A 22,658-nucleotide genomic window follows, 5' to 3' on the forward strand; every position below is an offset into this window, starting at 1 on the left:
GGGGTCAGCCCTCTCCGCCACCAGCTGGGTCCCTGGGACCGCACCCTCTGGACCATCTCACTGGCTCTCCTGGGATTGGTTTTGGGTTTTTTTTTGTTTGTTTGTTTATTTTTTGGTGATTTAGTTTTCTTCTTATTTATTTAGTTTGCTGTTGTGAATGGTTTTTGTGTGTGTGTGTGTGTGTGTTTTTGTGTTTGTTTGTTTTTTTGTGGTTTCCTCTCAGCAAGTTTGTTTCTGGTATATAGAATGACTTGATTTTTGTCTGTTGATTTTGTTATTTGCTACAAGTGTTCACTGGATCCATGAATTTTCTGGTGGAGTCTTTTGGGACTTTTAAGTATAGGTTCATATTGTCTGTAAGTAGGAAGACTTTGACATCTCCCGTTCATGTTTGTACCCTTTCATTTCTTTCTCTCACTGCTCGGATGAAAACTTCAATCTCTGTATTGAAAGAGAATGATGAAAATGGCTGCTCCATCGCATTCCTGATGTTATGGGGAAACTTTCAGTTTTTCTCATGTAGATTAAGGTTGCCTCTGTTTGTCACATACTGACTTACCGTGTTGATATGTGTTCCTTATGTTGATAGTTTGTTCTGTGCTTTGGTCACAAAGGATCTTGAACTTTGTCAGAGGCCTCCTCTGCATCTAGTGAGGTGATCACATCATTTTGTACTTAATATATATTTACATGTCGTATTACATTTATTGATTTCCACATGTTGAACCTTGCACACCTATATGAAACCACCATGGTGTGTGATCTTAATGCAGTCTGGAGTTTGGCTTGCAAGTATTTTGTTGAGAACTTTTGTGTCTGCTCATTGGGGAGCCTGGTCTGTGGTTGTCTTCTCTGCTGGATCTATGCCTCATTTTGGTATCAGGATAGGTGACGTCAGCAGAACTCTCCCCTTTCTATTGGGGAACCATTTCAGGAGTGTTTGACAATTCCCGCTTCAATCTGATTGTTCTTATGGGTCTGTTTGTACCATCGTTTGGTTTCCCAGTTTGTTTGAATGTAAGTTTTCAAAGGTGTTTCCCAATGCTCTTCTAGATTTTCCTCTAATTGTGATTTTACTTCCCTCCCACCCCTAAGGAGGGTGTTGTGTAGCCCATGTTATATGACTAGGGCTAGCTTTGAACTCTTTTTTTTTTTTAAGATTTATTTATTACAAAAAAGATTTATTTATTTAATGTGCACTGGTGTTGTGCCTGTATATATTCGATGTGAGGGTGTTGGTTCCCCTAGAACTGGAATTACAAACAGTTGTGAGCTGCCATGTGGGTACTGGGAATTAAACCCAGGTCCTCTGGAAGGAAGAGCAGCCAGTGCTCTTAAACTGCTGAGCCATCTCTTCAGCCGCTAGCCTTGAACTCTTGATTCTCTTGTTCCCACCTCCCAAAGGAGGTGGTTGCAGGTGTAATCCATACCAGGCTAATTTTTCTTTTCACAGAACCGGCTTTTTAATTGTTTGATCCCTTTATTCTTTTAGTCTCTACTTCATTCGTTGGCATCACCTGCTTGGTGTGTGGCTTATTCTTGCTTGTGTAAGACCTTGAGGCACATCATTAGATGATTATCTGAGATCTGGTTTTTGTTGTTGTTTTGCTTTTGCTTTTTTTAATTTGATTTTTTTAAGCTTTATTATGTATACAATATTCTGCCTGTATGTCTGCCTACAGGCCAGTGGTTGCTGGGAATTGAACTCAGGACCTTCAGAAGAGCAGTCAGTGCTCTTAACCTTTGAGCCATCTCTCCATCCCTTGTAGACCAGGATGGCCTTGAAGTCACAGAGATCCACCTGCCTCTGCCTCCCACATGCTGGGATTTAAGGTATACATCACTACTGCCTGGATAGACTATCGTTTTTACTTAAATTTTTTTTGTGTGTGTGTATGGGTGTTATGCCTGCATGCATGTCTGTGCACCCATGGAGGTCAGAAGAGTGTTGAATCCCTTGGAAATGTAGCCCAGGCTACCATCAAATTCACTATATAGCCAGGATGACACCAAACCGGCAAGCAGTACCAACTGAGCTGCATCCTCAGCTCAAACCATTTTTTTTTAAAATATTTATTTATTTATTATGTATACAACATTCTGTCCGTGTGTATGTCTGCAGGCCAGAAGAGGGCACCAGACCTCATTACAGATGGTTGTAAGCCACCATGTGGTTGCCGGGAATTGAACTCAGGACCTTTGGAAGAGCAGGCAATGCTCTTAACCACTGAGCCATCTCTCCAGCTCCCCAGCTCAAACCATTTTTATTAGTAGTATAATAAAGGTGACTTTTTTCCATGCTGAGCAATGAGTTCAGAGCCTGTGCTTGCTAGATTAGCGCTGCCTACGGATTCATATGCCCAGCCTGCACCTTTCACTGTGTGTAGCCATTCATTATTTCTTCTAAGTCTGTTCTGAAGTTTACTTAGCATATACTAGAATTGGTGCACCTGTGTGTTCTCAGCTCCCGTTTGCTTGCCACACCGACTTCTATCCTTTGGCTCTGTCTGTGGTAATCTTTGCTGATGAAGTGTATGTTTCTTGGAAACAGATAACTAGGTCTTTTTTTTTTTTAATCCAGCCAGCTAATCTGTGTCTCTTTATTGATGGTCTGAGATCATGTACATGAAAGACTACAACCAAGTGTTACTTACTTAACGCCTGTCATTTGGCAGCTTGGGTATTGTTTGTCGTTTTCTCCCCAGTAGTATTAAGGAGTTTTCGGGTTTATCGCTGGACCTTTGTCTATCTCTTTTTCCTCATAAGATTTACTCTTTGGTGCATTCTCAAGATGGAGGAATCCGGTAACAGCTCCTACAGTGCTGGCTTCCTTTGTCAAGAACTGCCCTCGTTGGTGCTCAGCTTTCTGTCAGTCTCTTCTGGGCCCTGGCTCGCAGTTATTTCCGTACTTCTCAGGTTTGGCATACACAGTCCCGTGCTCTGCTGGCTCTGGCTAGCTGAGCGCCTTTGTGTGTAGATGCGTCCACATTGCCCTTACAGTGGATAGTAGTGCTTCTTTTTATGTTCACACTTCACCTGTGATCTGCCTTCACACTTGCTTGGGGTTCTTTTTGGGTGTCCATTTGTTCTCTAGATCTAATTTTCTGTTATATTCATAGAAGAGAGTCTGAATGTCTTTAGTTTAACCTCGGTCCCTCTGTCCTGTGACTGAGACAGAGTTCCTGGCTGTTGTGGTCATGCTCACATATTTTCTCTATTGTTAAGCTGTTGTATTTGTCCATGTGTAATTTGTATGTTTTGTGTGCATGTATGTATGTATGCACCACATGCCTGCAGAAGGAGCTTCTGGAACTAGAACTACAGAGGTGTGAGTCATGTGGGTGCTGGGAACTGAACCCGGATCCACTGCAAGAACAGCAAGTGCCGTCCACCACTGAGCCATCTCTCCAGCCCTGTTACAGAATCTCTGATTTGGGAAGAGTGGCTTGGCAAGTTTTCCGTGTTTCTTGGTTTCTTTCTGTTCTTCGGTTTGGACGTCACTTGCTGTGTTATTTGGAGATCTGCCTATTGAGCAGCCCACTCTTGAGGGCTCAGTCCCTAGCTCCACTCAGAGAAGAGAAAACAAACGACTATAAAAACAACAGTGTCAAAACAACAACAGTGTCTCACCATGCTAGAAGCCGGGCGGTGGTGACACACCTTTAATCCCAGTACTCGGGAGGTAGAGGCAAGCAAATCTCTGAGTTAGAGGCCAGGCTGGTCTACAGTGAGTTCCAGGGTTACACAGAGAAACCCTGTCTTGAAAAACCAAAACCAAAAGCAACCAACCAAACAAGCAAACAAAAAGCCAGGGACTTGCTGTGTATCCTGGCGGTACAGAGCAGGCTGGCCTCAGGCTTGCAGTGAATCCGCTGCTTTGTTCTCTTGGAGGGCTGAGCCGCCACCCTGGGCCCTCTCCCAAGACTTTTTTCAGGCAAGATGTCTTCTTTTCAGCATGAGAACAGATTTCTGAGTTCACTGCCTCTGCAAGGGAGCCGTGAACTGGGCGGTAGCCAGGGTGCTGCTGCCCCCCACCCCCGCTTCTCCGACTACACTTGCGGCTGTGTTTAGACTTCACTATGTTTAAAAATTGTGCTGTTATCTTTTTTTCATACACTTTTCTAATTTTGTTTGCACATTTCTTATTTATTATGAGTAATCGTTCTTTGTCCTTTCTTCTTTTTTTCCTTTTCTGTTTTCCTCTCATCTATGCTTTTTAGTAGTGTTTTGACTTTGTGTTTCAATTTTTTGTTCTGCTTGTTTGTTTGTTTTTTAAAGAGTGGGGGATGAGGAGTTTGGTAAGGAGCACAAAAGGGGTAAAAAGAAAAACTGAGGTGCCTGAGCACTTCCTGGATCCCCAAACCTTACAGCTTGCTGGTTCTTTGTCCTGGGCAGGTGGTTTATGCTGGTGTCGGATCTGTGTTGGACAAACTCTGCCAGAGCATGGCTTCACATTAGTGGCCTCCCTTCTGTGTGTGCAGGGGCTGCCGCCTGTGGGATGGGCAGATTTTCCTAGCCTTCTTGAGACCTGTAGGGTGGGGATCTCCCAGATGTGTTGGGGGTATGGGAGGTAACTGTGATACAGAGATCTGCATAGGCAGAGGACTGTCTTCTACTTTTTAAGGCTCCCCCAGTGATACTCCCAGTGCTAAAGGGAAATCCTCAGACCAAATGGGGTATCCTGTCTCTACAAGTCCTCAGACTGAAAGCCTTCATTCCTGCCTTATGTTCCTCTCTCTGCCCAGCCATATCTCTTCCTGTCTCCACCTCCCTAGTTCTGGGCTTAAAGGCCTGTGACTCCCAAGTACTAGGATTGGAGACATGAGCCACCACTGCCTGACTCTGTTTCTCTTTTAGATTGGATCAATCTCAGGTGGCCCAAGGTGGCCTTGAACTCGCAGAGATCTCTCTGCCTCCCAAGTGCTGCCCGGCCTCTGTGGCTATCTAGTGACCAGCTCCGCACTCTGCTCCTCAGGCGAGCGTTGTTAGCGCACAGACAGAACACCACCGTCGCTAGTTCTCACTTTACTCCATGAGGGGGAGGACAGGGCCTGTGGCCGTGCAGATGCCCAAGAGCCACTGGCGTCCCACGGTGGCCCATGGCGGGCTTGACTTTTGAATGATTTGTGTATGTTTCAGAATTTATTTTCTCTAATGGCTGAGGACAAGGTTCCAAATGTGTTCACCAGTTCAGATTTGTCTATTGAGTTGCTAAAGGAATCAATATTTTTACATGTATGTTTTAATATTTTATATGTTTAACCTGCATGAGTGTCTGTGTACCCATGAGTGTTGCAGTGTCTTCAGAGGCCAGAAGAGGTCACCAGATTCTCTTGAACTGGAGTTAGAACAGATGGTCAGCCTTGTGAAGCACAGCCAGTGCTTTTAACCACTGAGCATCTCTCCAGCCCCTGCTTGGATTTTTCTTTTTTTTTCTTCTTTTTTTCCATTAAAGATTTATTTATTATATATACAATGTTCTGCCTGCATGTATGCCTAAAGGCCAGAAGAGGGCACTAGATCTCATTACAAATGGTTGTGAGCCACCATGTGGTTGCTGGGAATTGAACTCAGGACCTCTGGAAGGGCAGCCAGTGCTCTTAACCACTGAGCCACCTCTCCAGCCCCTGCTTGGATTTTTCTAGTCTCCTGCAGGACTATGACTTGTTATCTGTGTGTGCACATCTGGAGACCAGAAGTTGGCAGACATACAGTATCTTCCTCTGCTGCTCTCCATATTATTATTAATAACACTGTGTCAGCGAGGCTGGCTGGTTAGCAAAGCCCTCATATCCACCGTCTTTGCTTTCCAGTGCTGGAGTTCAAAGCTTGTATCACCGTGCCTGCCTTTTTTACTTAGGTGCTGGGATCTAAGCTCTGATCTTCTCTCATTGTTGTGCCACAAGCACTTTATCTACAGAGCCGTCTCTGTGGTCCCCAATTGTCCTTTACACACACACACACACACACACACACACACACACACACACACACACATTGGTTTTCAATACAGGGTTTCTCTGTGTACTCCTGGCTGTCCTGGACCTAGCTCTGTAGACCAAGCTGGCCTCAAACTTACAGAGATCCACCTGCCTCTGCCTCCAGAGTGCTGTGATTAAAGGCGTGCACCATCACCACCTGGCAAAATATTTTAAGATATCTTAGAGCCAGGTGTGGTGGTTCACACTATAATCTCACTTGGGAGGTGGAGGCAGAGAGATCAGGAGTTCAAGGCAAGTTGGGGTTACACGATACCTTGCTTCAAAAAATAAAAACATCATATATGCTACAATTTTTTTTGAGACAAGGTCTACAAACATGTAGTCCTAGTTTGCCTCATGAGCCTGGCCTCAAACTTGTGGCAATCCTCCTGCCTCTGCCTCCCTAGTACTGGATTGTAGGTATTTACTAGTATGCTTGGGTTTGCCCTTAAATTTAAATGAGAGTTTAGCAGGATATAGTGTCTGGTTTCAATCAAGTGTTGTCGATTGCGTTGGGTGGGTTACTCAGTCTAGGGGTTTGTAACCCACCCTGCAATCAGTTATTCCAGGGTCTCGGAGGGGCGCTACCTGGAAGGGAATGAGCTAGGACAGAAGAAGGAGGCCAAGCAGATTTGTCAAAGCCTCCGTTTATTAGGATCATGGTTGCTGCTTATATAGGCCCTGCATGAGGACTTGGTGGGCAGGGCACGGGATCTCGCCACGTGGTCCCAGTCACGTAGGCCAGGTTCATCATGTAGGCCAAGAGGTTACATTCGGACAGGTAGGCCAAGAAGTCACAAGTTGCTACATCTGGTTCCCTGGATAGCTGGAATGTGAGGCGCATTCCGCTAACAGATAAGTTAATTGGGTGTGGGGCAGGTTCTCTCAATAGAACATAATTATGGGTGTGGGGTTCTCTGCAGACTCCCCAGGGTGATGGTTCCTGTAATGATTTTTAGGGGGGAAATGGCTCGTGACAAGGTGTAGTGGTGGCACACACCTTTAATCACAGCACTTGGGAAACAGAGGCTGACAGATCTCAGTGAGTCCAGGGTCTGCTGGTCTAGGACAGCCAGGGCTACACAGATAAATCCAGTCTTAACAAAACAAAACAAAACAAAAAAATAATAAGAACTAGAAATTCTGGTCTCAAAATGGTATTCCTTCAGCACAGATAGGAAACGTTATTTGTTTCCTCTCGTCTGCTGCTGCTGGAAGATCCATGTAACTCGGTCACTTCTAAGTAGTCTGAGCCTCTGGGTTATAAAATCCAGGATTTTTCAGCTTTATTTTTTAACCCGTTTTGTCTTGTTTGACAAGGACTTCTGTAGCCAGGCTGGACTGGAATTCACATCGTAGCCTGGGCTGCCCTTGGACCCAAGTTTCTAGCCCCAGCTCCCTCCAGGAATGAGCCACCAGGCTCAGTGTATTTGGCATTTTTTAGAAAGCTCTTGCCTGTCTGACCTGGGGGAAGCTAAGACCTGTTTCCAGGTACTTTCCTTCACTCGATAGAGTGTGCCACCCCAGGTGTCACTATGGAGCCAGGGTCCTATGGTGGGAGATACTGCCCTACAGGCTCAGCTCCAGCTACTAGGTGGCGTCCACACTGTCAATCCACCTAGTGTCCACTAGAGGGCGCTGCCGCCCAGAGGTCCTAGCTAGCTGGCTCTGGGGGCATATACCATAGTGAGGCACCAAGGACCAATTTGTGAAAAACCTGTAACCTGCTTGTGGTGGGCTCTGCCTAGCTCTGGTCTGTTTCTCTCCCACATGGTGGTCCCACTTTGTCTTCCCCTAGCTGTGGAGCTGTCTGAACCCTTTCTCCTAGGACTTAGGAGGGGTCACCATCAGGACTGTGAGTCCTTTGGCCCGAGGGTTGAGGAGCCCCATCTTCCCTCTCCCCCTGCTAATTCCACACCTGTCCTTGTCTCTTCTGCAGTCAGACTGGTTCTTCAGTGATGACGAGGACAAAGGAGAGAGAGTAAGTGATGAGAGGAGGGCAGGGTATGGTCTGAGGTGACCCCTTTTTCTGAAGGGTGGGTATGGGTGTGGCAGTGGAGAGGTGGCTCAGAGGTTAAGGACACCCACTGTTCCTGCAGAGGACCCAAATGTGGTTCCCAGCACCCACATTCAGTTCCCACAACCACCTACAATTCTAGAACTTCTGATGCACCCCCCCCACACACACACCCAACCTCCATAAGCCCACACTCAGACACAGATAATCATGCAATGAAAAGTAAAAGAGGCAGCTGGTGGTGCATAGATTTAATCCCAGCACTTGGGAGTCAGAAGCAGGCAGATCTCTGTGAGTTCAAGGCCTTTGTGGTTACAGGAGCTAGTTACAGGACAGCCAAGGCTACACAAAGAAATCCTGTCTCAAATAAATAAATAAATAAATAAATCGAGGCTGGAGAAATGACACACAGGTTAAAATCACTTGATTCTCTCCCAGAGGACCCAGGTTGGAGTCCCATATGGCCGCTCATAGCCATCCATACTCCAGTTCCAGTAGTATCTGATGCATAGATATACATATAGTCAAACTACCCAGACATGTAAAAAGGTTAAAATAAAAATAAAATCTTTAAAAAAAAAGTTTGAGGGAGAGGAGAATCCTGCAGTGTGACGGAGGAGACAGCCCTTCCCTTCAGGAGCAGCGGTCTGTTGGGGGATACAGATCAAACTCCGAGGAGACCCACTATGTAGCATGTAGCATAGCCCAGTCTGATGGGAGAGACGAGGCCCTTGTTCTCAGCTGAGGGAGCCTTCAGGGTTCTGTCCTAGTGGGAGACCTCAGATCTAGTCTCAGGATGCTCCCATTGAGGAGACAGCCCCACCGTGTTTTGAGGAGCCTGAGGGCTAGCCATCTGGGAGACTCCTGGCTGACCGACCCCCTTTCCTGTTGCAGACCCCTGTTGATGACAAGGAGCCACAGTCAGTGCCCAACATCGAGTACCTCCTGCCTAACATTGGCAGGACAATGCCCCCCAGTGATCCAGGCTCAGGTGAGTAATGGGACCTGGGAGGGGAGAGATGGGGGGCTCTGCCTTCCTGAGGGTCCCAAATGCCTGGCCAGATGTTTATCTTCCCTGCCCCAGGCACCTGGCCTGGCCGTACCCCAAGATTGGCCATAGTGGGCTTTCTCCCTCTCTGGGAAAATCAGCTGTGTGTTCAGCATCCCCAGGACTGGGCAGGGCTGTGCTTGACCATCTTCTCTGGTCCTCTCCTGTGCCTTTGGTTTCCGCAGCTGAGGGCTTTATTCTAGGTGCAGATTCCTCTTTTTAATTTCTCTTCCTTCTCTCCTTGCACCTTGTCCCTCCCTCCTCTTCTCCCTTCAATCTCCTCCCACTTCCTCCATCCTCCCTTCCCTCTTCTTCTCCTGCCCTCCTCCTCCAGCGGACCTGTTGGAGATTTAAAGGGTACAGTGCGGTGTCGCGGCCTCAGTCACTAACAGTGGCGGGTGATTATAAGAAGGCAGGGCAGGCCCAAGTGGTAGACACGTCCCCAGCAGTGAGCACCCCAGCTTCACATAGCAGCTGGCAGTACTGGTCCACCATTTACCCATGGCCCCACCCTGCCTCCTCTTATCCCTGTGTTCCCTTCTTAGAAGGAAGCCAGACCCCTTGCCCTGCCACCAGATGGCTAGCTTCCCTTCCCAGCCCCCAGCTCTGTGGCTTTCCCTGTGCAGAACAAGCTCTTCAGGTTGACCAAGATGAAGGAAGCTTGTCTGTGGACCCTGCCTCTGCTGGGACCAGTGATACCACCCCCAGATGCCATTCTAAAATGACAGCTCCTACTTCAGGTCAACCCTGGACGCTGATGCTGGAAGTCCTGTTCCAGAGGCGGGGTGGCTTCTGTGCCTAGAGGCAAATGAATGGCCCTTTTTTTCTTGGTCCCAGCCACCAGCTCTTCTCATGTCTGACTATTCTGCCCTGGCATGTCCAGTTCTTGCCCACAGCAGCCCTAGTTATGAGATACAGTCTGGGGGTGGGTGGGGAGGAGCCCCCTGTCTCTTCTAATCACCTGCTGCCGCCTGCCCCGTGTGTGTTGAGTGTGGTCCGCCATCCTTGCTCTTCTCACCGTTTGCTGGGGGAGGGGTTGGGGAGGGGCCTCTAACCTGCCTGCCAGAGAGTGTGGATTAACTGCACTTGCTCGTCCCAGGCCTTTGAACCAACCTGCTCCCTCTCCAGCGTGGAGAGGACACTGCCTGGTCTTGTTATCTGGTTCCTTCTCCATTCTGGAGACACTAAAGAGTGGGACTCTAGTCCCTCAGATATACCGGTTTTGACTGGTTTTAAAAGGGACCATGCCCCTTAAGGGCAGGTTGATGTTGGCTCTATCACCAGTCCACTGCCCCCCTGTGTCTTATCCATCTCATTTCTGCTCTTTTACATGATCACTTAGCGTGGTCCCTTCTTCTCTCATGTGGTGGGGGTGGGGCTCACACCTCTCTGCACTGTGTGGTCTCCATGTTCTCCAGAGTATCTGTGATGTGCTGTGTCGCACCGCTGTGATTTCTGTGGGCTGCATCCGGTACTGGCATTTTCTCTCTAGTGCTTCAGAGTCACGGGGCAGGAGGGGGAGGGGAGAGGAGCCAAGACCAAAGAAAAGCCCCCTTTGTCCTTAACCCTGGGCAAGTGAAGACTCAGTGGCCCACAGCTTGATGTCACTTCCTGCCTCTAAAGAAGTGGTGGCTAACATCACCCTGTGCTCTGGGCCATCCCATAGAAAATGCCAGCAGGAACAATGGTCCTCCTAGGGCCTGGGGAGAACACCTTCATCCCTGAACTTTTGAGGCAAGGAAAATGTGTTCATATGACCCCGCTTATCCTTCCTGATCTAACATCCAGTTTTCTTTCTTTTGCCAACAGATTCCACCACCTGTAGTTCAGCCAAGTCCAAGGTTAGTGCCGAGGCTTCCTAAATGTGTTCTGCCTGGACACTTTGTTTTGGTCAAGAGAATTAGAATGGTAGTTGAACTCAGGGGAAGTTGAGGGTCCCATGTGAAGGAAAGTGGGAAATACTGAGTGTCCAGGGGAATCCGAGACATCGCCCTTAGTGGTGCTTGGAGGGGTGTCTGATGTAGAAGAAGGGCTGGCCTTGAGTTGGACAGCTGAGAGGCAGTGTATCCTCAGAACAGACTCTAGGGGCAGAAAATCCTGGGTCTGAGTCCTGGCTTTGCCACTTAGTTTTAGGATGTTGGGGTAATTCTTTATATTTGCAGCTTCCTTCTCTGTAAAAAGAAGTAACAGCAAGTGTCTGCTGTGATAAACATGATTTAGGGTCTCTGGGGGAAGCTGAGTGTGGTGGCTCATGCCTGTAATTCCACCACTTGATAGGTACAGCCTGGGCTATATGCTGAATTCCAGATTAGCCAGGCCTTCATAGCAAAACCAAACCAAACCAAAAAAAAAAAAAAAAAAAGAGGGCTATCTGGAAGGGCTTAACGAGGAAAAGAAAGAAGACAAATGAAAAATTAGTGAAATTGAAAACAATTAAGAAAAATCAATGAAACTACAAACTGTCTCTGTGGGTAAAAATCAGTAAAATTGATAGACTTGTCACCAGACTGACAGAATAAGAGATGGCATAAATTACCAGTGCTAAGGATGACACAAGTGTTTCTAAAGACCACACACACACAGACACTAACACAGGGGGACATCGGTACAGACCACACAGACATTATTAACATAGGGACATCAGTACAGACCACACAGACACTAACACAGGGGGACATCAGTACAGACCACACAGACACTAACACAGGGACATCAGTACAGACCACACAGACACTAACACAGGGACATCAGTACAGACCACACAGACACTAACACAGGGACATCAGTACAGACCACACAGACACTAACACAGGGACATCAGTACAGACCACACAGACACTAACACAGGGACATCAGTACAGACCACACAGACACTAACACAGGGACATCAGTACAGACCACACAGACACTAACACAGGGACATCAGTACAGACCACACAGACACTAACACAGGGACATCAGTACAGATCACACAGACACTAACACAGGACATCAGTACAGACCACACAGACACTAACACAGGGACATGGGTACAGACCACACAGACGTTATTAACATAGGGACATCAGTACAGTCTACACAGACACTCAGAGAATACAATCAGCAACTCTGTCCATAAAATCAGTGACTTAAAAGAAACAAACCTATACTTAGAAGGATTCTAACTACCAAAATTTGCAAAAGAAATAGATCTGAATAGTCCTGCATGTATTAAAGAAATTTAATTTGTGTGTAAAAACCTTCCAACAGAGAAAATGCCAGATCCAGATGGCTTCACTAGTAAATTCTACCACATATTTTAAGGAGAAAATGTTTGTGTTGTTGTTTTGTTGTTTTAGTTTTGGTTTTTCAAGACAGGGATTCTCTGTATAATTGTCCTGGAGCTTATTCTATAGACCCAGGCTGGCCTTGAACTCACAGAGACCTGCCTGCCTCTGCCTCTTGAGTGCTGGGATCAAAGGTGTACACCACCACTGCCTGGGCCTGGCTCATTGTTGTTATTCTTAAAATTACTCATTGTGTATGTGTGTGCACACTTGAGTATTCCAATGTATATGTGATCGTGTGTGTGTGTGTGTGTGTGTGTGTGTGTGTGTGTGTGTAGGTCAGAGGACAACTTTTTTTTTTTTTGGTGGGGGGTTCAAGACAGGGTTTCTCTGTAGCTTTGGAGCCTGTCCTGGAACTTGCTCTGTAGACCAGGCTGGCCCCAAACTCAGAGATCTACCTGTCTCTGCCTCCCGAGTGCTGGGATTAAAGGCGTGCGCCACCATCACCTGGCCAGAAGGCAACTTTTGAAAATGAGTTATTGTCTTTCACTGTGTGGGTCCTGGGGGGTTGAACTCAGGTCCTCGGGCTTGGTGGCAACTTCCTTTAACTGTTAAATTATTCATTCATTCATTTTTGAGACAGGATCTCTCTATATAGTCCAAATTCCTTCCTTTTTCCTAAGTAGTGGCATTACAGGTGTGTGCCATCTCACCTGGCTTATTTTTTAATTTTTAAATAATTCATCTATTTGTCCAACTTTATAGAATCTTAGTTATATAAAATAGTTGTCTTTGTCTCTGTTCCATTGCTGTGAAGAGACATTATGACCAAGGTAACTATTATAAGAGAAAGCATTCAACTGGGGGCTGGCTTACAGTCTCAAAGGTTTAGTCCATTATTACCATGGTAGGGAGCATGGCTGCATGCAGACAGACACTGGAACAGTAGCTAAGAATTGTGTTCTGATCCACAGGCAGAAAGAAACTCTGGCATGGGCTTTGGAAACCCACCCCCAGTGACACAATTGCTCTAACAAGGCCACACCTCTTAATCCTTCTAATCCTTTCAGATAATGCCACTTCCTGATGATTTAACATTCAAATATGCATGAGCTAACAGAGCCATTCTTATTCAAACCACCACAATAATATAATTTAAAAAAAAAAGTCAATAGTAACATAGGCCTTTAATCCCAGCACTCAGATGGATCTTTGTGAGTTTGAGGCCAGCCTGGTCTACAGAGCTAGTCCCAGGACAGCCAAGGCTGTTACACAGTGAAACCCTATCTCAAACAAACAAACATCAACAACAAAAACTCAAACAACAAAAAGTCTCCCACTTCACAGTGACATTTTAGACAGCAGTAGGCCACATATATGAAAGTGGCCCCTTACAGCCTGTGTGTGGTAGGTTAATAAATACTGTCCAGTTTATATAAGTACACACTACAATGCTCACACAGTGATGAAATCACTTCATGACATGTTTCTTCGAATTCATTTCCACTAGGAAGTGACCCAGAACTATAGTTGTCTAAAATTTAAATACTTATTTGAAGTATACTTGGGGACTGGAAGGATGGCTCAGCTGTTGAACACGTCCTGCTCTTGCAGAGGACCAGAGTTCAGTTTTTAGCACTTACATTTGATGGTTCACAATCACCACTAACTCCAGCTCCAGGGAATCTGGCACTCTCTTTCGGCCTGAATGCATGCCCATGTAAACACACACACCCATTCTTATGTGCACTTGTACACACATATACCCACACACTCAAAAATAAAAATAAATCTAAAAGAATGTTATTTAATTGCTTACATAGAAATACTACCTCAGGGGTTGGAGAGAGATTGTCTCAGAGGTTAAAAGTACTGGCTGCTCTTGCAGAGGACCTGGGTTTGGTTCCCAGAACCCACATGGCATCTCACAACTGCCTGTGACTCCAGTCCCAGGAGATCTGATGTCCTCTTTGGGCACTGCACTCAGTGTTGAACATGCTTGCATAATACACATAAAATAAAAAATAAATTGTAAAAAAGAAACACACACAAACTACTATGAATTCTTCAGAGGCTCTTCCAGGAGGTAGAAGAGGTGGGAATACTCAACCCGATATGTGATACCCGCATTCCCCAATATCTGAGGCTGCCAGTGTCTCCAGATACAGGGATAGTCATTGAGCCATGCCTCAGATCTCAGCTGAACCTCCCCTACATGGCCTCACTGTACTGAATGCTGAGGATACAAGAAGGAGCCGAGGGGCTGGAGAGATGGCTCAGTGGTTAAGAGCATTGCCTGCTCTTCCAAAGGTCCTGAGTTCAGTTCCCAGCAACCACATGGTGGCTCACAACCATCCGTAATGGGGTCTGGTGCCCTCTTCTGGCCTGCAGGCATACACACAGACAGAACACTGTATACATAATAAATAAATAAAATATTAAAAAAAAAAAAAGAAGGAGCCGAGGAGCTGGAAAGCTGGCTCAGTGGTTAAGAGCACTGACTGCTTCTCCAGAGGACCTGAGTTTAAATTCCCAGCACCACATGGTGGCTCACAGCTCACAGCCATCTATGAGACCTGGTGCCCTCTTCTGGTGGTCAGGCATACTTGCAGGTAGAACACTGCATACATAATAAATAAGTAAATCTTTAAAAGGAGAGAAAAGAGGCCCCAGGAACCTGTGTCTGCAGCATCAAGGCCTAGGCCCCCAGCCAGCCTTGAGTTCCCAAGGGTAGGGGCTACATCTGCTGAGTGCTGAGATTTACCATTGCCAGCCTCTGACTCTGAAATCCAGGCCAGTGATTGTCAGCTGGGGTCATCACACAGCAGTGTACGGAGGCCGCAGGTGGCCTGCTCTATATCTTCTTTTATGCAGCAGGTTTTTCAGAGGCTTCTAATGGGACAGAGGAGTTCTGGTCCCCTCACAGCCATTGTCCTAGCCTTTCCCTCAAGCCAGGGGCAGGACACTCGGCTGGATCCACACCCAGCCACACGGGACTTACAGTCGCACTCTGGTGGGCCCCTCCCTTTCGGCTCTTCCTTACTGGAGTGCGCTGGCACCACACAGCACAAGCTCAGCTAAGCACACTAGTTTAACATTAGAAGTTCATGTTTGGGGGAAGGGTCCCTTTTTACTTCTTGGATGGCCCCTCACTCCTCTCCATACAGCCTGCAGTAACCTGCCCAAGGCCCCCTGGTCCCCAGCGGGGCTGTCTGATCCAGCATGGCCTTATCCCATTTCACCACAGGTTCCTTAGCCCTGTGGCCCATCCAAAGCTGCAAGGGAGAATTATCTGGCCACATGGGAATCACAAACACTGGAAAGAGAGCTTTTTCTCCTCACTCTCAGTGAGAGACCCCTTCAAAAATCAGATGACAGGGCTGGAGAAATGACCCAGTGGTTAAGAGCACTGGCTGCTCTTCCGGAGGTCCTGAGTTCAGTTCCCAGACGCCACATGTTGGCTCACAAGCATCTGTAATGGAATTCGATGCCCCCTTTTGTTGTACAAATGTGCATTCAGGCAAAGCACCTATATAATAAAGAAATAAACTAATGAATAAATCCGGAGACAGCTATGTAGTCTTGTTCCAGAAGGTACGCTGAAAACTCCTGCAGCCAACATTGAGGTTCAGCGCCCATGCCCGGCCAGGCCCCCAGTCGGATCCCTTGTGTGGAGGCTGTGGCTGGTGATTTCCCTTCCCACTGAAGCGGAAGTTCAGTTCTCAGCGCTGCCTCCTGCTGCTGTGGATGTCTGTGTTTAAAATACCCGACCACGGCAACAGCCACCGCTGTCTAAGCACTCCGGTGCTCTTTGTGAGCATGTGCATCTAAAGAAGCAAGAGCTGGAGTAGGGTGTGGGAGAGCTGGGCTGGGGAGACTGCTCAGTGGGTAAGAGCACTGGCTGCTCTTGCAGAGGACCTGGGTTCAATTCCCAGCACCCACATGGCAGCTCCCACTGTAACTCCAGATCCAGGGCATGCAGTGCTTTCTTCTGACCTCTACAGCAGTAGGCATGGATGGTACACACACACACACACACACACACACACACACACAGAGGCAGAACACTCAAACACAGAAAATGAACAAATCTAAAAAAAAATTAAAAAGAATCTGGAAAGAGCAATATTGTAGAGCCAGCAAACACCCACAGGTCCAGCTCCGGGAGGACCCCTGCCTCTGGCCTCAGGCCCCTGCGCTCAGCTGTGTACACCCTACACACATACATACATACATACATACACATACACAATAAAAGATAAATACGAACAAAAAAGGAAATCAAGAGTTGGAAGCTGGACATGGTGGCACAAGCCTTTAATCCTGGCACTGGAAAGGCAGAGGCAGGAGAATCTCTGAGTTCTAAGCCAGCCTGGTCTACAGAGTGAGGTCAGCAAGAACAACATAGAAGTCATTGAATTGATCCAGGGCTGGGGAATGGCAGGTGACAAGGGAGACATGACCAGGGTGCTGCCCTGGAGAGGAAGGCTTCTCAAGCGGGATGAGTGGAGAGGGAGAAGGGTAGATGCTTGTGACCAAGGAAAGACCAGCTAAGGAGTAGTATGCCCAAAGCATTAGTAGCATTTACACCAGGGATCCCATACCAGACACTGTCAAGGACTGTCACTCGGATGTCTGAAGAATTTATCTGGAAGTGGCAGGAGAAGACTCCCGCCAGCTCCCAGATCAGAGGTGATACCGAGCTATGGATAGGAGCGCCCGGTGGTGATCCTTGGGTGATGAGGACACTCCAGAGTCACCGAGTGGATGGGAAACTTCGCCTACTGGTGTGGGGACTGGTTTGTTTTGGACATGGTGATTGGGTGCCATGGTATTGGGAGAGGAGTAGGCATGTGCAAGGTGATGGATGAGTCCTTCCTTACCCTCCCTGTCTCCTCTCACAGGGTTCGTTGGTTTCCAAGAAAGAGCCTTACGCCCGGGAGATGCTGGCGATCTCCTTCATCTCTGCGGTCAACCGCAAACGGAAAAAGCGGCGGGAGGCGCGGGGCCTGGGCAGCAGCACCGATGATGACTCCGAGCAGGAGGCACACAAGGCTGCGGCGGGGACGCAGGAGCCACCCGAGGAGCAGCTGCCGGGCCCCACAGCTGTGGAGGCCCCGGGTCGCCTCAGCCCCCCGACGGCACCCGACGAGCGGCCCGCGGCGGACACGCGCTCCATCGTCTCGGGCTACTCCACCCTGTCCACCATGGACCGAAGCGTGTGCTCGGGCACCGGCGGGCGGCGCGCGGGCGCGGGCGACGAGGCAGACGACGAGCGCAGCGAGCTGAGCCACGTGGAGACGGACACGGAGGGCAGCGCGGGCCCCGGGGGGCGTCTGGCGCGCCGGCCGTCCTTCAGCTCACACCATCTTATGCCGTGCGACACGCTGGCGCGCCGTCGCCTGTCTCGCAGCCGCGCGGATGGAGAGAGTCCGGGCGCGGGCACGGCCCGGGCGGGTCCCCGCGGTCCCGAGCCGCTGGGCTCGGCGTCGTCCAGCAGCCAGGAGTCGCTGCGGCCCCCAGCGGCCGCCTCGGCGCTCGGATCACGACCCTCGCGCGTGGAAGCCCTGCGGCTGCGTCTCCGCGGCACCGCCGACGACATGCTGGCGGTGCGGCTTCGGCGCCCGCTGTCGCCTGAAACCCGGCGACGCCGGAGCAGCTGGCGCCGCCACACGGTGGTGGTGCAGAGCCCGCTGACCGACCTCAACTTCAACGAGTGGAAGGAGCTGGGCGGAGGGGGCGCCCCGGAGCCAGCCGGCGCTCGACCGCACAGCGACAACAAGGACTCTGGCCTCAGCAGCCTGGAGTCCACCAAGGCACGGGCTTCATCCGCCGCCTCGCTGCCATCGGGGGACCTAGGGAACCTACAGGGACTGCCCACGCGCCGCTCGACTGCCGCCCGCCTCCACCAGTGTCTGTGACACCCTCCCCTATCCGGGTATCGAGTGAGGAGGAGAGAGGGCGGTGCTGGTGCCTCCGGCTGGAGTTTGATGTGATGGGCAGAAGGGGGAGTCTTCAGGAGAGGGAAGGGGCTGCTGGGGTTCATGTCCCTTGGATAAAGGACTGAGTGGCCCATTTCCGTGAGTCCACTTAGGGACCCTTGTTAAGAATGAAGTGTGGGCGGACCGCCCAAGCTTCTTACTGAAGGAAATCTACAGGCTGGATTTTTGCCTCTGTCCTCTGCCTTCCTCCCACCCCAATTAGGGGAAGACGAATGCCTGGGGAGCGGATGTATAGGGTTGGGTGTCCATGGGAGAGGGGGCTTGTGTGTGTGTGAGTGTGTGTTAGTCACTGTGCAAAGGTGTTTCCAGTCGCCAGTTCTGCCCCAACCCCTTCATCTCCCCACTTGTCCCCCAGCCAGCGCCCTGCCTTTGGTGTACACAGGCACCTTATCCCAAGCTTGTCAGAGCCCAAGGCTGAGTTGAGGCCGCTTCCAGAGGCAGGACTGAACCCCACCACCACCAAGTCATCCCTCACCGTTTGCCAATATTAGTCACCCCTCTAAGTTCTTTGACCTGCAGACCTGCCTGCTCCCCAGTTTTTTGGAGTGTCCAGGATCTGGCATCTTCCTCCTTTTGATCTTGTTTCCATGGCTCAGCATGCAGAACCCCCTTCTCCTTCTAGGGGAACTGTCAGGAAGAACCTGTTGATTTCTAGGGTCTCAGCTGGGCTATTCCTGCAGGGTGGGTGGGATCCAGCTCCCCGCCCCCACATTGTAAATAAACCTTGGAGCACCTGTCCTGCCTCCATCGGTCCTCACTCATTCCAGGGAAGCCCCAGTGGGGTTGCCAGCCCTGCGGCTGCGGCCCAAGTCCCTCCTCAGTCTCTGGTTTATGCAAAGGTTTGCTGTAAAGTCTCCCCCTCTCCCTTTTACTGTAAATATTGTCTCTAATGTGTAACATATTATAAAAAATTTATAAGGATTTTTAAAGATGTTTTGCTCATTTTAAAAAGTGTTGTAACAGTGTTGGATAAAGCCCCTACGTCTGCATGGCTCCTCCTGTGTCCCTGACACATCTCCTCTCTAGGCGATAACTAAGATTCCTGCTTCTGAAAGCCCTGTCTTCACAGTACAGTCTATATCTTGGAAATAAATGGCCTTTCTTGGGCATGAACCAGAGTCTCACTTGTTTCAGATGGGGAAAGGGACATAGCAGCTCTGGGATGGAGACAGGTGAGGTTCATGTCCCTGCAAGGAGGGTGGCCAGGCTGAGTGGCAAGGTGGAGGAAGTCTCCTCTCTGGTGGCTTCTTATGTCCTAGGAGACTGGTATGGGCAGAGACGGTCACACAGAGTGGGTGGTGTTGCCTCTACACCTCCATCCCTACATCAGCGAGAGGCCTCCAGACTCCCACCTGGCAACACCTGCAGAGGCTTCTGTTTCTCAGGCCTTCAGAGTGGCCTCAGGTACTACAGCCAGGAGACTTAGCCAGCTGCCACCATAAGCATCTCAGGCCCAGTAGCATCACCAAAGGACAGTGTGTGACTTAGCCGTTTTCTCATATATGTAACCCTCAGGATAGCTCTGTGGCTGCCCCTACTCGAGAGAGCTCAGAACCCCCCTTGAGAGCTTTGCCTAAATCCCACCTCCAGCCATCAAGCTCAGGGCTGTCATTAGGTCCTTTCTGGATGGGAGAAAACCGAGACGTGGGACAGGATGTATCGTGCCCAGGTCACCCTGTTAATAAGCTATGGAGCCAGGGAAAAGACATAGAGTACAGCTGGGGTGGAGTAGGTGAGGGTGGGACCCCCTCCTCACAGTCAAACAAAGATATTTCTAGATAAGAGAAACACAGCTGGGCAGTTGTGGCACACACATTAATCCCAGCACTGGGGAGGCAGAGGCAGGTGGATCTCTGGGTTTGAAGCCAGTCAGTCTACACAGAAAAACTCTTGAAAAAGAAAAAAAATTCACTTCACAAAGTAAATAATTGCAAAACTTGTCCATGAAGGTGTGATCTGTAGGACTCTTAACTGCATGAAGGGACAGGGAGGGAACAGATCGACATTGCAGCAAAGTTTCGTTCCTGGTTGTTGTTTTGTTTTGTTTTAGTCAGGGTCTCACTGTTTAACCCTGGCTGACCTGGAACTCGCAGTGTAGACCAAGCTAGTCTCAAACTATGGCAATCCTCCTGTCTCAGCCTCCTGAGTGCTTGGAACTACAGATGTGTGCCACCATGCCTGGTTTATGATTTGAATCTAAACTGCCCCCCCCCCCATAGACTCAGATGGTAACCTCATGGTCCCCAGCTCCCTCGTAGCACTATTTTGAAGTCTGTGGGTCTGGCTGGCAGAAGTAGGTCGCCAGAGCAAACCTTTGAAGGTCATACTGCCCTCATTCCAGCAGGATCTTCCTGTCCTCGTCCAGCAACAATGTGTTCTCCCCAAGATGGATCAAAACTCCCTTGAATGTGTGATGCAAAAATAAATCTTTTATTTATTAAGTCGATTCTGTGAGATAATTTGGTCATAGCAATAAATAGAATAAAATTTGAAAATGGAAGTTTAGAATAAGAATCAGAGAACTTATGGGGAGAGCTAGGGTAACTATTCTAAGTACAAGACAGAAATGCTAGTGGGGACAAGGACATTTTGTTTCTACCTAGGAACAACGATATTTTGTAACAGTCTAGAAGCCAGCCAATCAGGAGATAAAAGCAGGTATGTTCCCAAGGACAGTCCGGATGCAGGGAGTCTAACAAGCTTGAAGGAAAACTACACAATTTTCTATGCTAGTTGGAGACTTCAGCATCCCATACTCAGTGGTGGACAGACTAACCACAAGGAAGAAAGCCCGACTTCTGCAAACCAGCTGGATTCAAGGGTTCTGAAGACCACTCCAAAGAACAGAACATGTCTTTCTCAGGCACACGTGGAACACTCTCTGGCCAGTCCAGTAGGCCTTAAGCAAGTCCCCACGCATGTCAAAGGAGAGAAATCAGACACTCTTGTTCTTAACCACAGTGGGATTAAGTTACAAATTAAGAGGTTGGGGCTCATCAGCCAAGGGTGTTTGCAACCAAACCTTACAACCTGAGTTTGATCTCCGGAACCCACTACGTGGAAAGAGAACCACCCTTTTTTATTTGTTCTGTTTTTCAAGATAGAGTTTCTCTGTGCAGCCCTGGCTGTCCTGGAACTCACTCTGTAGACCAGGCTGGCCTTGAACTCACAGAGCTCCACCTGCCTCTGCCTCCTGAGTGCTGGGATTAAAGATGTGCACTACCATGCCCACCTGGCTGAAAACCACTCTTTAAAGTTGACCTGAGACAAGCTGGGCTTTGTGGCTCATGCTTTAATACCAGTACTCAAGAGGCAGAGGCAGGTGGATCTCCAAACTCAAGGTTAGCCTGGGCTGCAGAGTGAGTTCCTAGACAGCAAGAGCTACACAGAGAAACCCTGTCTCAAAAAAAAAAAAAAAAAAAAAAAAAAAAAAAAAAAAAAAAAAAAACAAGAAAAGGAAAAGAGAAAGAAAAAGGAAGAAAGGAAGGAAGGAAAAGAAAGAACAAAAGAAAGAAAGTCAGGTGGTAGTACTCACCTTTAATTCCAGCACTCAGGAGGCAGAGGCAGGTGGATCTCTGTGAGATCTAGGGAAGCCGGTCTACAGAGCGCGTTCCAGGGCTGTTACAAGGAGAAACCCTGTCTCTAAAAACCAAAAAATAAGAGGAAGAAGAACTCCAATTCTGTTAGTGTTGAGGGTGCCCCCCCCATGTGCATACACCCACTCACTCACACCCACACACGCACACTCCAACTACCACTTTTCTGGCATCTGTGAGGACAAGATCGTGGTTATCTGGCCCAACTAAAGCAGTCAGATGAGTGGCCAGGGGTCAGGGAGAGCGCCCACTGGAATTTGGGTTTCATTCTGGACCATTAAGTGTCACTGCCGAGAATCTGACACTCCATTCTCCTCTCCCGAGACACTGGATTGTCACCCGCAGCTGTGAAAGCTGCAACAGAAGCCATCTCTGCAGCAACTGGGCAGGTCTTGGCCACTTTCCTATTGGAATATATTGCTCCTGCAGAGGGGTCAGTGCCTCCTATTGGAATATATTGCTCCTGCAGAGGGGTCGGTGCTCGGTTTCCCGCACCCATGTAGGCAACCCGTCCTGTTCCAGGGGATCCAATGCCCTCTTCTAGTCTCGTCAAGAGCCTTCACTCGTGTATTCGACTCCTCTCCCCACCCCAACATACACACTTAAAAATAAAATGTAAAAATGTAAGAACCTCCCCCCCCCATCACTTGCCACATGCAGCTTCCTGTTCCTGGCCCATTTCCCTGACTGTCCCCGCTTGGAGCTACTTGGATTTTATTTCCTAGAACCCAGAGGCTAACACCCCCCC

The 22,658-nt window shown here is 48.7% G+C and overlaps 1 protein-coding gene across 3 annotated transcripts in view; it reads left to right on the plus strand.

The window, feature by feature from the left end:
- Arhgap23 (Rho GTPase activating protein 23) overlaps nucleotides 1-18,383 on the plus strand; it is a 76,086-nt gene extending 57,703 nt beyond the window's left edge. For all 3 annotated transcript variants that reach the window (XM_050156740.1, XM_050156739.1, XM_050156741.1), the window contains 4 exons: nucleotides 7,921-7,962; nucleotides 8,893-8,989; nucleotides 10,856-10,887; nucleotides 17,217-18,383. In XM_050156740.1, coding sequence (XP_050012697.1) covers nucleotides 7,921-7,962; nucleotides 8,893-8,989; nucleotides 10,856-10,887; nucleotides 17,217-18,233 — 1,188 coding nt within the window. In that variant the 3' untranslated portion in view covers nucleotides 18,234-18,383. The remainder of the gene's footprint in view (nucleotides 1-7,920; nucleotides 7,963-8,892; nucleotides 8,990-10,855; nucleotides 10,888-17,216) is intronic.
- The last annotated feature ends 4,275 nt before the right edge of the window (nucleotides 18,384-22,658 follow it).

The sequence above is a fragment of the Alexandromys fortis genome, unplaced genomic scaffold (genome assembly GCF_014885135.2).
Source record: "Alexandromys fortis isolate MF-2015 unplaced genomic scaffold, M_Fortis_MF-2015_v1.1 scaffold_31, whole genome shotgun sequence".
Taxonomy (NCBI): Eukaryota; Metazoa; Chordata; class Mammalia; order Rodentia; family Cricetidae; genus Alexandromys; species Alexandromys fortis.